Raw genomic sequence first — 13,688 nt, forward strand, 5'->3', positions numbered from 1 at the left:
ACTTGCAACATGGCCCTGGACAAGCACGCAGAGGTGACTCGGGTGGCGTGAGAGCTGAGGAAGGGCCCCTCTTCACTGCAAATCACCTTCTCAAGAAAGAAGCCGAGACTGGGTCTCCTGCTCAAGAAAGAAAAGAGCAAGTGTGTTTCTTGTTGTTCAGTCGCTCAGTCGTGTCCAACTCTTTGCGACCCCGTGGACTGCAACACACCAGGCTCCCCTGTCCTACACTCTCTCAAGGACTTTGCTCAAACTCATGTCCATTGAGTTGGTGATGCCATCTAACCTCTCCATCTCATTCTCCTGCCACCGCCTCTCCTTTCGCCTTCAACCTTTCCCAGCACCAGGGTCTACCTGTAGAAAATTCTTAGAGATGGGAATACCTGACCCTCTCACCTGTCTCCTGAGAAACCTGCTTGTGGGTCAAGAAGCAATAGCTAGAATGTATACAAAACGACAGTCAAATCAAGACAGAAAATTAAGGAATATGCTTTGTTTATTCAATAATGTCTAAGAGACAGGCAGTCATCAAGAGTGACAAGAGACACTTGTTCAAAAGACAGAAACACAGCGTGGGCAGAACTTCCAGCTGATAAAGGAGGCGATGAAGAAAGCAAGGAAGCCAACAACAGCCTGGAAACAAAACAGAGACCAGGCGGAAGGGGAAGCCGAGGAAAGGCAGAGACCAGGCGGGAAGGGGAAGCCGAGGAGAGACAGAGACCAGGCGGAAGGGGAAGCTGAGGAGAGACAGAGACCAGGCGGAAGGGGAAGCCGAGGAGAGACAGAGACCAGGCGGAAGGGGAAGCCGAGGAGAGACAGAGACCAGGCGGAAGGGGAAGCTGAGGAAAAAGACTCAGACAGCACAGGGCAACGCCACGGAGCCAAGACCACACACGGCAGCGATCTCATTTATTCCAATCTTACTCCTGAGTCTCGGAACATCAAACTGCATTGGGGCAAACATCCAACCACCTGCCACTCACAGTAACAACCCTAAAACATGAAAAATGGAAAAGTTTATTAAAGGCAGAAAATGCTGACTCAGAGAAGGCTTGTGTAGCTATGCATAACAGACAGAACAGTTTCACCTCTAACAGAGGTTTTTAAATAAAAGATTCAATATGCCAAAAAGAAAGGGGGGGCGGGAAAAAAGAAAGGGGGAAAAATGCCACCATTGGTTTTATGACTTTGTGAGGTTAGAATAAACTTGACACCAAAACTAAACAACGAGAGGAGGAAAAACTACAAGACGGTCTCACTCTAAAGCGCAGACGCGGAATCCTACAGGAGCACCAGCAGCCAGAGCCCGCGGTGATAAAGACAAGCCCAAGCGAGGCTTATCTCAGGAACGCACGCTGCGCTCAGTATTTAAACTCTATCGCTATAATATACCACGTCAGCATTTTAAATGAGGAAGCCCATTTGACTGTCTCAATGAGTGCAAAAGAACCAAAAAAGAAAGACTAAAATTCAACACCCATTCATGATGACAAGTACTCGCAAGCAGGAACAGAAGTAACCCTGGCAAGGCAGCTGCACGCAGAAAGCAGCAAATGCGCTGCACTTTTAAATATCACACGACGACAGGCGCGACTTCTCCGTATGTGCCATTAATAACAGTAGCACAGCATACAAGGTATCTAGAAATAAGTCTGGTCAAATAATCTAACAATAAATATAGTCAACAATGTTTATGAAGGTAAGTGCAAGACTTTACTGAAAGAAAATAAAGAAAATCTAAATGACGAGAGATACCACTTTCATGGATAGGACAGGATACAGGATATTTCATCCTGGATATGCTGTCCCAATAAAACAATCAATAGCAATTTTTTTTGGAGGATTTATTAGCAGATTATGAAATCTATATAGAAGAGTAAGGCTCAAGCAACACCAAGATCAGATAAGGCACATTAGATACAAAGCTACAGCTCTGAAAGTAAAGTGTGGTTGAGGTACTGACAGTGGAGGTCAGAGAACCGAGGCCCACACGTATGTGGACACGTGGCCCACGGCACAGGGCACGGGTGGGCCCCTGACAGCGTGGATTCAGTGCTCCAGCCAGCTGTCCACACAGAGGGAAGAATTAACTTGTCACCCCTCCATAAAATGTTAGGGGAAAAAAGGAGAAAATCTTTCAGAGCTCAGGATAGTAGTCAACGTGTTAAATCAAAAGTGCAAGAGAAAGGCTGAGAAGCTGGAGAACATCAAAGTCAGGAACTTCTGTTGGTGACACGGCATGTGGAACACTGGGAGAGCACTCAGGGACTGTACGTAATTGGCAGAGGGTAACAACCAGAATCTGTAACTCCTACCAATCAGAGAAGACAGCCCAACAGCAACATGGGCCAAGTTTTCAGCAGGCCCCTCGAAAAAGAGGAAATCATCTTTGTGATCAAGGGAACACAAAGTGAAACCACAGCGAGATGCCACTGTACCCGAACAGGTTGACAGAACGTGGAGGAGCCTCACAAAGGCAAGTGTGGCAAGCGTGCGGGGCAGTCTGAGCTCTGAGAGGAGCAGGCGCAGGGCTGTTGGGAAAACAGCACGCTTCTGTGTGCTGAGGCCTTGCTGAGCTCCTGGACCCGACTGGGGGCGTGCAGGGTGACACCGGATACGGTTCTCACCGCTCCAGGGCAAGGACTGGGCACCGGGACACAACACTGGCAGGACTGTCCATCAGTGATTCCATCTGCGCCGGCCCCAGAGACCCGTCTACTGTCGACACGAAGGAACACAGAGACCAAAAGCTTCCCACTCGGCCCTACTGCAAAGCCACAAAGCAGCCTTCCATTCTCTGGACAGACCCTGAGAATTGCCTTCATATGCACACCTGGTGTGCAAGAATGTTCACCAAAGCATCGTCTGTCATTCTGTTAATGGCTGTGTGTGGGTGTGTGTGTGTGTGAGTGTGAGTGTGTGTGTGTGAGTGTGTGTGTGTGAGAGAGAGAGTGTGTGTGTGTGTGTGTGTGTGTGTGTGAGTGTGTGTGTGAGTGTGTGTGTGTGTGTGTGTGTGTGTGTGTGTGTGTGTGTGTGTGGGTGTGGTGTGTGTGTGTGTGTGTGTGTGTGTGTGTGTGTATGTGAGTGAGTGTGTGAGTGTGTGTGTGTGTGTGTGTGTGTGTGTGTGTGAGTGTGTGTGTGTGGGTGACTGTGTGTGTGGGTGACTGTGTGTGTGTGTGTGGTGTGTGTGTGGGTGAGTGTGTGTGTGTGTGTGTGTGTGTGTGTGTGTGTGAGTGTGTGTGTGTGTGTGTGCACGCGTGGTAGTGGAATACTCACACAATGGGTAATTTTATAGCTAACATGATGAACTGCAGGTGAAGATAATAAGGCTAACTCTCTGAAGTGATAGCAGTATTAGAGAACAAGTTACAGACACTGTGTTATAAAGCCACTTAAAGCTTCAGTTCAGTTCAGTCGCTCAGTCGTGTCCAACTCTTCACGACCCCATGAATCGCAGCACGCCAGGCCTCCCTGTCCATCACCAACTCCCGGAGTTCACTCAAACTCGTGTGCATCGAGTCGGTGATGCCATCCAGCCATCTCATCCTCTGTTGTCCCCTTCTCCTCCTGCCCCCAATCCCTCCCAGCATCAGAGTCTTTTCCAATGAGTCAACTCTTCCCATGAGGTGGCCAAAGTATTGGAGTTTCAGCTTTAGCATCGGCCCTTCCAGTGAATACCCAGGACTGGCCTCCTTCAGAATGGACTGGTTGGATCTCTTTGCAGTCCAAGGGACTCTCAAGAGTCTTCTCCAACACCACAGTTCAAAAGCATCAATTCTTCGGCGCTCAGCTTTCTTCACAGTCCAACTCTCACATCCATACATGACCACTGGAAAAACCATAGCCTTGACTAGACGGACCTTTGTTGGCAAAGTAATATCTCTGCTTTTTAATATGCTGTCTAGGTTGGTCATAACTTTCCTTCCAAGGAGTAAGCATCTTTTCATTTCATGGCTGTAATCACCATCTGCAGTGATTTTGGAGCCCAGAAAAATACAGTCTGCTACCGTTTCCACTGTTTCCCCATCTATTTCCCATGAAGTGATGGGACCAGATGCCATGATCTTCGTTTTCTGAATGTTGAGTTTTAAGCCAACTTTTCCACTCTCCTCTTTCATCAAGAGGCTTTTTAAAGCTTAAGAAACAGCAAAACTAATCAATACGGGATTCAAGCACTTCAAACCCTTCTGATTCTGGCAGGATCGTGGTGGCCACTTAGCTGGGAACACCCTCCCTTTTCCTGGCAACTGTCTAAAGCCGAAGAACAGGAGGCGGCGGCCCTGCTATGTGAGGGCTCCCTTGCTGCCTGTCTGCTCCACCTGGGTGTCCTCCCGTCTCTGTGCTCCACACTGCGTCCAACTCCTCTGGAAGCCCTGCCCCGCCGGGTCCAGGAGGGGCCGAGCACTTCTCCCCGCCGGAGTGGGGAGCACGGGGTGCATGAGGTCGGAAGGACCGCCTCGTGCGGGATGAGCGAGCGCAGAAAGCCGAGGGGCCCGACGTCCCATCCCCCTCCACCATGTCCCCGCGTCCTGTCCCCGCGGCATGCCATCCCCACATCCCGTCCCGGAGTCCCTGCGTCCCGTCCCTGAGTGCCCGCATCCCCACGTCCTGTCCCTGCGTCCCCGCGTCCTTCCCGGAGCAGGGTACCTCCACCGGCCGGCGGGCGGGGCAGGGCGGGGCGGGCCCTGTTATCTCCCAGACCAGCTGACTCTCCCCATCGTTCGACCACTGACTCTTAGAGAGCCAGGCGACGCTGAGCAAGGGCACTGTTTACAAGGAGGGGAGATCAAAGCCGCTCTTTTTAGAGGCAGTTAAATCTCGGGGGCCTCGCCCAGCCTTTTCAGTATTCTCTAGACTTTGTTTTTTTTACAGTCTATTTTAAAACTTCCTCTCATTGTACTAGAAGAGAGGTCAGTCTGTTGAATCCCATACTGTCCTCACGGGAGGACGCATGAGCCTGTCCTTAGCAAAGCCACAGAAGTACTGATACTGCTTCCAGCACCAATCCTCACTCTGCTCTTAATAAATAAAGAATTACTAAAATAATTTTAAGTTTTTTCTTCAAATGTGTTCTTTTTAGTTAAGTAAAACATGTTCAAATTCCCACAATACAAAATCGAAACAACAAAAAAATAAAATTCCAGCGTCCGGGACCCTACCAGTTTTCCCCTGCCGCCCTGGGTGACCAGGACTAAGTGTCTCCCTTCCATTTCTTCTATGTTTTACACATAAATATGTGTGTGCTTTGAAATGCATACGTTTACTTGGGGGGTATTGAAATGCTTTACACAAAAGCGGGACCATGTTAAACATGCACGTGCCCGGCTTTCCCGCTCCCTGCACCGTGCGGGCTGTCCCCACGGTGGCGCTCCGCCCACCCACCTCCCACCTGGCTGCACACCCGCCTCCCCTGCAGCAGGGGCAGCCACGTGACGAGGCCGGGCCCATGAGGGGCACCAAGAGGGTCCCCGCAGCTTCTGCCTGGCCTCCACCCCCCCCCGCCCCCACTCCTGCAGACCCCGCCCCCCACCCCTGCATCCCCCCCGCCCCCCACCCCTGCAGACCGCCCCCACCCCCCACTCCTGCAGACCCCGCCCCACTCCTGCAGACCCCCCTCCCGCCCCCCACTCCTGCATCCCCCCGCCCCCCACTCCCGCAGACCCCCCCCCCCACTCCTGCATCCCCCCACCCCCAACTCCTGCAGACCGCCCCGCCCCAACTCCCGCAGACCCCCCCCCCCACTCCCACAGACCCCCCCTCCCGCCCCACTCCCGCAGACCCCGCCCCACTCCCACAGACCCCCGCCCCACTCCTGCATCCCCCTCACCCCCACTCCTGCAGACCGCCCCGCCCCACCCCTGCAGACCCCCTGCCCCCAACTCCCGCAGACCCCCTCACACCCCCCACTCCCGCAGACCCCCGCCCCACTCCCACAGACCCCCGCCCCACTCCTGCATCCCCCACCCCACTCCTGCAGACCGCCCCGCCCCACCCCTGCAGACCCCCCCCCCCACTCCCGCAGACCCCTGCCCCCCCACTCCCACAGACCTCCCCTCCTGCTCCCCACTCCTACAGACCCCGCCCCCTACTCCTGCAGACCCCGCCCCACTCCCGCAGACCCCCGCCCCACTCCCGCAGACCCCCTCCCGCCCCACTCCCGCAGACCCCCTCCCACCCCCTACTCCCACAGACCTCCCCTCCCGCCCCCCACTCCCGCAGACCCCCTCCCGCAGACCCCCTCCCGCACCCCCACCCGCAGACCCCCCCCCCACTCCTGCAGACCCCTCCCGCCCCCTACTCCGTCCTCCTGCAGGCTGGAATGTGGACAGCCGCTGTCTCACCCCTGCGGAGCAGCTGTCTTCAACCTCAAGTTCAAGCACAGGCACACGTGAGACCATGGAAACAACACAACTGGGAACACGGCTCCTAATGAAGGGGGAGCCTCCACGCCGGCCCTGGGCAGCCCACCCAGGCCGACCAGCGGAGAGCACAGCCCCACAGTTCAGGCCACGCCACGTGAAGTCCTGTGTAACAGACTGAGATCCATCACTTGTAAATGAGCGCATGTAGCCTACCGTGTGAAAATACATCAGTCTTCACTCCATTGTCAACAAGCACGTTTTATTCAATCGTATTTTGGTGACGACCACTGCTGCCAGTTTGGAAATGACTCACCCTTGAAAGCCTCCCCTCCTGCATTACCCGAGCCTCTCTGGGGCAGCTGACCTCAGACACTGGCCTCAGGACGCCTGAGAGGTGTCCGCCTGCACGGGCAAGAGTCAGAAAACGCTTTCCCTGCAGGCTTCACAGCAGAAAGGGTCCCAGAAAGCTGAGATCTGGACTGAGCCAGCGCACACAGGACGAGGAGACGGCAACAAAGCCCAGGTAAAGCAGCATAATGAAGAGAGGACCATCTGGACTCAGAGGTGACAGGACTTGGGGACCGACTGCTGACCAAAGGCGGTGAGAAGAGTCCTGCTAACAGCTGGCTTCCTTCCTGCAGACAGAATAGAAAGGCTGTGTGCCAGGAGTTCCAATGGGAACATTTAACACAAAGAGCTGTTGAGCATGACATGGAGGCAATCATGAGCACCCAAGGGTGGAGGGGAGAGAGAGCCAGAGCGCGCACCCCTCGGGGGCCCCTCCTAGCCTGGGGTCAGGCCTGCTTGCCCTCACTGGTCACAGGCTACCCGTTCAGGGGCACAATCGGCAGAGATGGCTGAAAAGAAGCTGGTGAGAAGTCCTCTGGGGCATGCAGAGCTCCTCGGGGCCCTGGAGAGCTGTGCCCTCCCAGGGCTGTGCTAGTAGAGCAGAGCCCGCCTGTCAGGAGCGAAGGCCCAGGCAGGTGACAGGTGCCCGGCTGAGTGACGGAGGCTCCACGCACACCAGGCCCCTTTGTGAAGACCGAGACTGACCAGCTCCAGGCACGCGGGAGAACCTCTGCGCGGTCAGCTGCTCACATCTACGTGAAACACGCCGAGGCCTCAAGGACACATACAACGAAGAAGGCCCTGGACCAAATTTGCTCGGAAAAGCCACTTCACGAACATCAGCAAACACAAGGACTCTGTGTGGGGACGGAGTTGGGGGGAGGGCAGCAGCGGGCACAGAGGCGGGGCGGGGCCGGCGTCCTGGGCTCTCCCTCTCAGCACTGAGCACTCAGCACCTTCTTCGCCCGCATCGGACGCTGGAGCTGGGTCGTGTGGACAGCACTCTGCCTGCAGGGCCGTGCTGGTTCCCGCGGTGCCAACGTGGCCACATTCTCCCAGGGCCATTGCCCAGGGCAGCCTGCTCCCCAGCAGCCAGTGCCGCCCCCCAGCCCGCCGCCCCACAGGCCCGCCCCCTGGGCTCTGAGTCTCTGCCCTTGCCCCCTCCGCTGCTTCCTCCGCAGGGTTCCATTCGCGCTCCCCTGGCGGTGAGCCAACTCTCGTCTGGTTCTTCCTGAGAACTTCTCTCTGTTCAAATCGCAGGCGTGTTTTCTGTCTCCTGGCCGGACCCTGAAGATGCAGCCTGATTCTGCACAGAGTAAGGCACTGAAGCCACAGTCTCCGTGGAGACGAGCTGACAGCAATTCCGGACACCACCCACCCGGCCTGCCGCCCTATCTGGCATCTCCCCTCCCACGCCTAACGCCTCTTCCTCTTGGCATTTCTGGCACTTCCGGCCTCCATCCCTTCCTGGCCTGTCCTCTGCTGATGCAGACAAGCCTCACGCCAGCTCAGGCCAGGCCAGGAGGGACACCAGGAGCCCCAGCTTAGGACCCTGGAAGCTTTTGCCACTCCAGCCGGGGCTGTGGGGTTAGGCTGTGCTAAAATGAGGAGAACCCACTTAGCAAAGAGCAATGGACACACTTCCAGAGACTGGAGCTGCAGTAACGTACAATCTATTACTACGTATTTATTACTGTACTACTAACTACAATTTATTACTACTTAGATAAATTGTGTGTCCGTCACATCGCAAGATGAATGCCACCTGACTATTGGTAAGTCACTGGATGTACATAGACCCTACTCTCCTTATCAGTAGGATGATGAGCTCACAGCATCCCCATTCAGGTCAAATAAGGAGATAAAGCAGACTGCAAATAGTGAGCGCTTCGTCGCCACTCCCCAGCTCTGGAGACATCCCTTCCACGCCAAGGGCTTTGTTCTTTTGTTACAGTGTAAGCAGCAATAGCCAACACCTTCCTTTTCACTACATTTTTGTTCAAGGTGAAAGAACATTAAAAAGAAGTCCAAGACCCTCCTAAGTGCAGACCACTGTCCCTGACAAAGGGTCCAAGATAACACAAGAGAACAACGAGAGTCTTTTCTACAAAGGATGCTGCAACAAGGCGTCCACAGCCAAAAACTGAATCTAGACACAGACCTCACACCCTCAGAAAACTAACTCCAAGTGGATCACAGACGTCGGTGTAAAACAAACAACCCCAAAACCCCTAGAAGATAGCACAGGAGAAAACCTAGATGACCGTGGGTTCAGTGATGTGTCTGGCACAGCACCAAAGACACGATCCGTCAAAGAAAGAATTGACAAGCTGCTGGACTTCATCAAAATAAAGAACTTTTACTCTGTGAAACAGGGTATCAAGAGAATGAAGACAACTCAGAGAATGGGAATAAATATTTGCAAAAGACACATATAATGAAGGACCATTATCCAAAACAAACAAACAGCCCTTAAAACTCAACGGTAAGAAAACAAACAATCCAAGACTCAGGGCTCCCCTGGCAGCCCAGCGGTTTAGACTCCACGCTTCCTGTGCAGAGGGCCTGGGTCTGATCCCTGGTCGAGAGAGATGTGCCGTGCAGTGTGGCCAAACAATCTGATAAAAAATGCGCCAAAGATCTTAACAGACACCTCACCAAAGATACCCAGATGGCAAGTAAGTACAGGAAAAGACATTCAACATCACATGTCATCAGGGAGATGCAAGTTAGAACAACGAGACACCACTGCACAAGTGTCAGAAGGGCAAAAACGCTCAACTCCGACACGCAATCAGGGCCAGAACTGAAGCGACAGAAACCTTCTTCCTTGCTGGCAGAAATGCAAAATGGTGCAGCCACTTTGGAAGATACTTTCTTACAAAGCAGAACACACCCTGAGCCTGCAATTCAGCAACCTCACTCCCTTGGAGCTGACCCACAGGAGTCAAAAACTTACACCCACACAGAAACCTGCACACAGGTGTCTAGATCAGCTTTATTCAGAGCTGCCAGAACCTGGAAGCAACCACAGTGTCCTTCAGGAGGGGAACAGATAAACAAACTGTGATGCCTCCAGACAATGGAATATTGTTGGTGCCACAGGAAAATGAGCTGGCATGCCAGAAAGACAAGGCTTCTGCTTAAAGGCACGTCACCGAGTGAGAGAAGCCACTCTGAAAAAGCTACGTGCCGGTGCTAAGCTGGCATTCTCCAAGAGCGGGACAGTGCAGACCGCAGAAAGCCTGAGTAATGGCCGGAGCTGACAGAGGGAGGGAGGGGCAGGCAGAGCACGGAGGGGATTCAAGGCAGTGGAAACCACTCTGCATGACCCACAGTGGTGAAGACACGTCCTCATACACTTGTGCAAGCCCACAGAACACACACCACAGAGTGACCCTAGGAGAAACTGTGGGGTCCAGGTCTGCTGATGGTGACCAGGTCCCCCTGGTGGGGAACAGGACGGCGGGGAGGCTGTGCACCTTTGAGGACAGAGGAAACGCCGTGCCTTCCCCTCCGTTTCATTATAAACCTAAAACGGCTCCAAAAGACAGTCTTTTGAAAAATAGAAAGAAGCCCAAGGTTTGAATCATGAACCTGCTTCATCCTGACGGCTGGCCTCAGACAAGTCCTTAGCCCCTGCAGGACCAGTCACCTGCCTGGACGAGCACAGCACCACCGTCTCAGGGTCCCTGAGGTCAGACCTCTGCCCCCGAGGAGCTGAGACCGCGTGGAGCTGGACGGGGCCGACGGGCACTTCCCACCAAGCAGACAGACGTGAGGCAACTGCCGTCCACCCTACGCTCCTGTCAGTGTGACGGCTCCCCGGCACAGCGGCAGTGGAGAGGAACCCCTCGTGGGGGACGCACTCAGAGAGAGGGCCAATGCCCATACTTCAGGTAACGCTTCGGCCACTTTCCGGGGCCTCTCCTCCCCAGCCCCTCCCCGACCCAACGGGGACGCCCAGGCGAAAGCTGCCGTCCACCCGTCCATGCCGCAGGTGGCCCAGCGGGAGTGGGTGGGAAGGCGGCCCCAGCCAGGCAGCTCAGACCCTGGAGCTGGGGGAGGGGCCCTCGAGGGCAGAACCCCCGAGCCCGGCCACTGTGGCGATGTGCTCAGGCCCTGTGATCACAGCCGTGTTTATAAAGGCACGGGTCTGCACTCAGACACAGCACAGGGCCACCCGGGCGTCAAGGGAGGGAAAACCCTGAGGGACTTCCAAACCCTCTGTCTGGAAGCTTTCTTTCAAGTGTTTCATGTCAGACCTGGGAAGGGGTCAGGTCTTGACCCCCTCCTCTACTCTGACCCCACCTGACCCACCAGCACCTTCCCGGGATTTTCAGCTTCTGGGAACAAAGGTGTGAACAAACGCAGAAGAGGCACTTCAAACCACAAAGGTCCTCTGAGAAGAGTTCCTCTCAAACCAGCTGAGCGGCGAGCCAGCCCCCTTGTTCCGGCCGCACCCCACGTCTCGCCCTCCCTCCAGCACCTGCGGGCCCCGCGTCCCGCCCTCCCGCCAGCACCGGGGCCCCGCGTCCCGCCCTCCTGCCAGCACCTGCTGGGCCCGGTCTGGCTCAGATGGTACAGAACCCTCCTGCCAACTTTGGCAGGTTCGATCCCTGGGTTGGGAAGACCCCTGGAGGAGGAAACAGTAGCCCACTCCAGTATCCTTGCCTAAGAAATCTCATGGACAGAGGAGCATGGCGGGCTACAGTCCATGGGGTTGCAAAGAGTCGGGCAGGACTGAGCAACTGAACGGAACTGAACTGAAGGGATCACGCGCACAGTCCAAGCCTCCCCGAGCTGTCTGCGGCGGCTTCAGCTGCTGCTTCTCGTAGCAGCACCTCCTGCGTGGAGGAAACGCTGTGGGGAAGCTCCCTGTCCTGAAGGGAGCAGGCTGAGCGTCCAGAACCTGCCCCCATGGCACCCACCGCAGTAGGAAAGGATGGGAAGCGGGGAGGAGGGCCTCACCCTGACCGGGAGCTCACTGCCCCTCCACTGCCGCCTGTCCCACCTGACGCCCGCCTGGGCCCCACCCAGAGCCCCAGTGAACCCAAGGGAGGTGCCATGAGGCCTCCAGAGGCACCCGGGCCGGGTGGGAGGAAGCGGGCCACGCAAGTGCCGGCGTCCATCAGTAACTGACCGAGTCAGGAACCACGCTCGCCTCCCCGACCCTGCCTCCAGGCTCACCTTCTTGTCTTCCTTGGTCTTCCTAACACTTCGATGGGGGCCGAAGATGTTCTGCACGCCAAGGGCCTTCCTGGCCCAGTCCCTGCGCTGGGTGCTGGGCGGGGGCTGGGCTGGGCTGCCCTCCACGCGGTAGCGGTCAGCGGGAATCTTGCTCATGGGCGGGGGCAGCGTCCCACAGTTGACGCTGGACCAGCCATCCGTGGAGTCAGTGTAAGACTCCTGGTCGCTGACGTGCCCACACTGCCACTGCCGCAGCACGTGCACTGGGAGCCACCGCTGGCTGGAGCTGCCGCCGGGGCCCACAGCGCCCCTCCGGGAGGGCGGGACCGGACACCTCAGGGGGCCGGGGGGGCCCTCCGCGTGCGGAGCGGGCCCCAGGTGCTTACCGAGGTCCCGGCACCTGTCAGCCTGTGGGGCAGCCTCAAACGGGGCCCCCTCAGGGTCGAGACAGAAGGCCCCATTCCAGGGGGCAGTCCAGGGCTGGGGGCCCCTCCCACCCGTGCCCTCCCAGGCGCCGCCGCCGGGGCCGTGCCTGCTGGAGGCGGCGCCCAGATCCACCACGAGCACGCGGCTGCTCCTGTCCTCGGGGCTGAAGTTCCCGATGCCGCTGTCGCTGTTGCTGCTGGTGCTGGTGTTCTGGTGGGCATCGGCGTCCCCGTCAGCGAAGGCCCGGGCCCGCACACCCTCGATCAGCTCGCCCATGTCCCGGTAGAGCACGGAGATGAACTGCAGCACGGGCAGCGAGGACGCGGGGAACTCCAGGCAGCCGTTGGTGTCGGGGTCAGCCGTGCACTCAAACCCGAAACGCCGGGCGATGCCCTGGTGGATCTTGTGGCTGAACAGGTCGGGGTCCACCATGAACACGTGGCAGGACGTGCGCAGGGTGCCGTCCTCCTCCTGCGCCAGGCTCCCGTCGTCGCCCGCCTGCATGGTCACCAGCCCGAAAAACCTCCTGTCGTCTGGGCACACGGCGCTGAAGGCCAGCCTCTCGGCCGGGTAGCGGGCCAACACGGCGGCCTTGTCCGTGCACAGCTGCACGCAGTCGTGCATGACCTTCATGGTCACCAGCGAGTGGATCTTCTGCTCGGCCCGCAGGCGCCGCAGGCAGCCCCGGATGGCCTGCACGCTGTCCGACTCCAGGCTGCAGCCGGCAGACGGCAGCTCGATGGAGCCCAGGTAGCCCACAACCATGGCCACGTTGAGAATACTTGCATCCAGCCCAAAGTCCTCAGGAGCCTCCAGCCCCGCGCCGAAAGCAGAACCGTGGTTCCCCGCTTTGGGCGTCTCCTCCTTAGAAGGCAGGCTGGGGTGCGGGTGACTTGCACTCTCATGTGTAAGGTCACACCGGCCAGCGGCCGACTCTGAAAGCGACCTCTGCTTCAGCTTCAGGGGCTCTGAACTGCTGGCTCGAAGGCCAGGGTTTTCAAAGATCATGTTGAAAATCCCTCCTGACTGCATTTCCTCAACGACTCTCTCTGCCCTGTTTATTCCTAAAGCCTTAGAGTCGAGCTTGGGCTTCAGCCAGCCTTTTCCTTCGTAAAGGCCGAACTCCTCGTCACTGGAGCAGGACTCCAGGTGGCCGCCGCCCTCCGCGATCACCATGTGCAGGACCCCAGAGCACTTCCCGATTAACTTCACCACGTCTTCATGGGACGCTTTCTTCACGTTGATCTCGTTGACGGCCAGGATCTGGTCGCCGGCGCGGAGGCCCACGAGGTCAGCGGGGCTGCCCCTGAGGACGCAGCTGAGCACGCAGGGCGCCTGGCCCGAGAGCGTGAAGCCGTAGCCGCC

General features: G+C 56.8%; 1 protein-coding gene across 1 annotated transcript in view; it reads right to left on the minus strand.

The window, feature by feature from the left end:
- Positions 1-13,688, minus strand: part of RGS12 (regulator of G protein signaling 12) — a 119,770-nt gene that overhangs the window by 81,615 nt on the left and 24,467 nt on the right. Inside the window, 1 exon segment of the mRNA XM_070372783.1 lies at positions 11,898-13,687. Within this exon segment, the coding sequence (XP_070228884.1) occupies positions 11,898-13,687 (1,790 nt within the window).

Source organism: Bos mutus, chromosome 6 (assembly GCF_027580195.1).
Source record: "Bos mutus isolate GX-2022 chromosome 6, NWIPB_WYAK_1.1, whole genome shotgun sequence".
NCBI classification, from domain to species: domain Eukaryota; kingdom Metazoa; phylum Chordata; class Mammalia; order Artiodactyla; family Bovidae; genus Bos; species Bos mutus.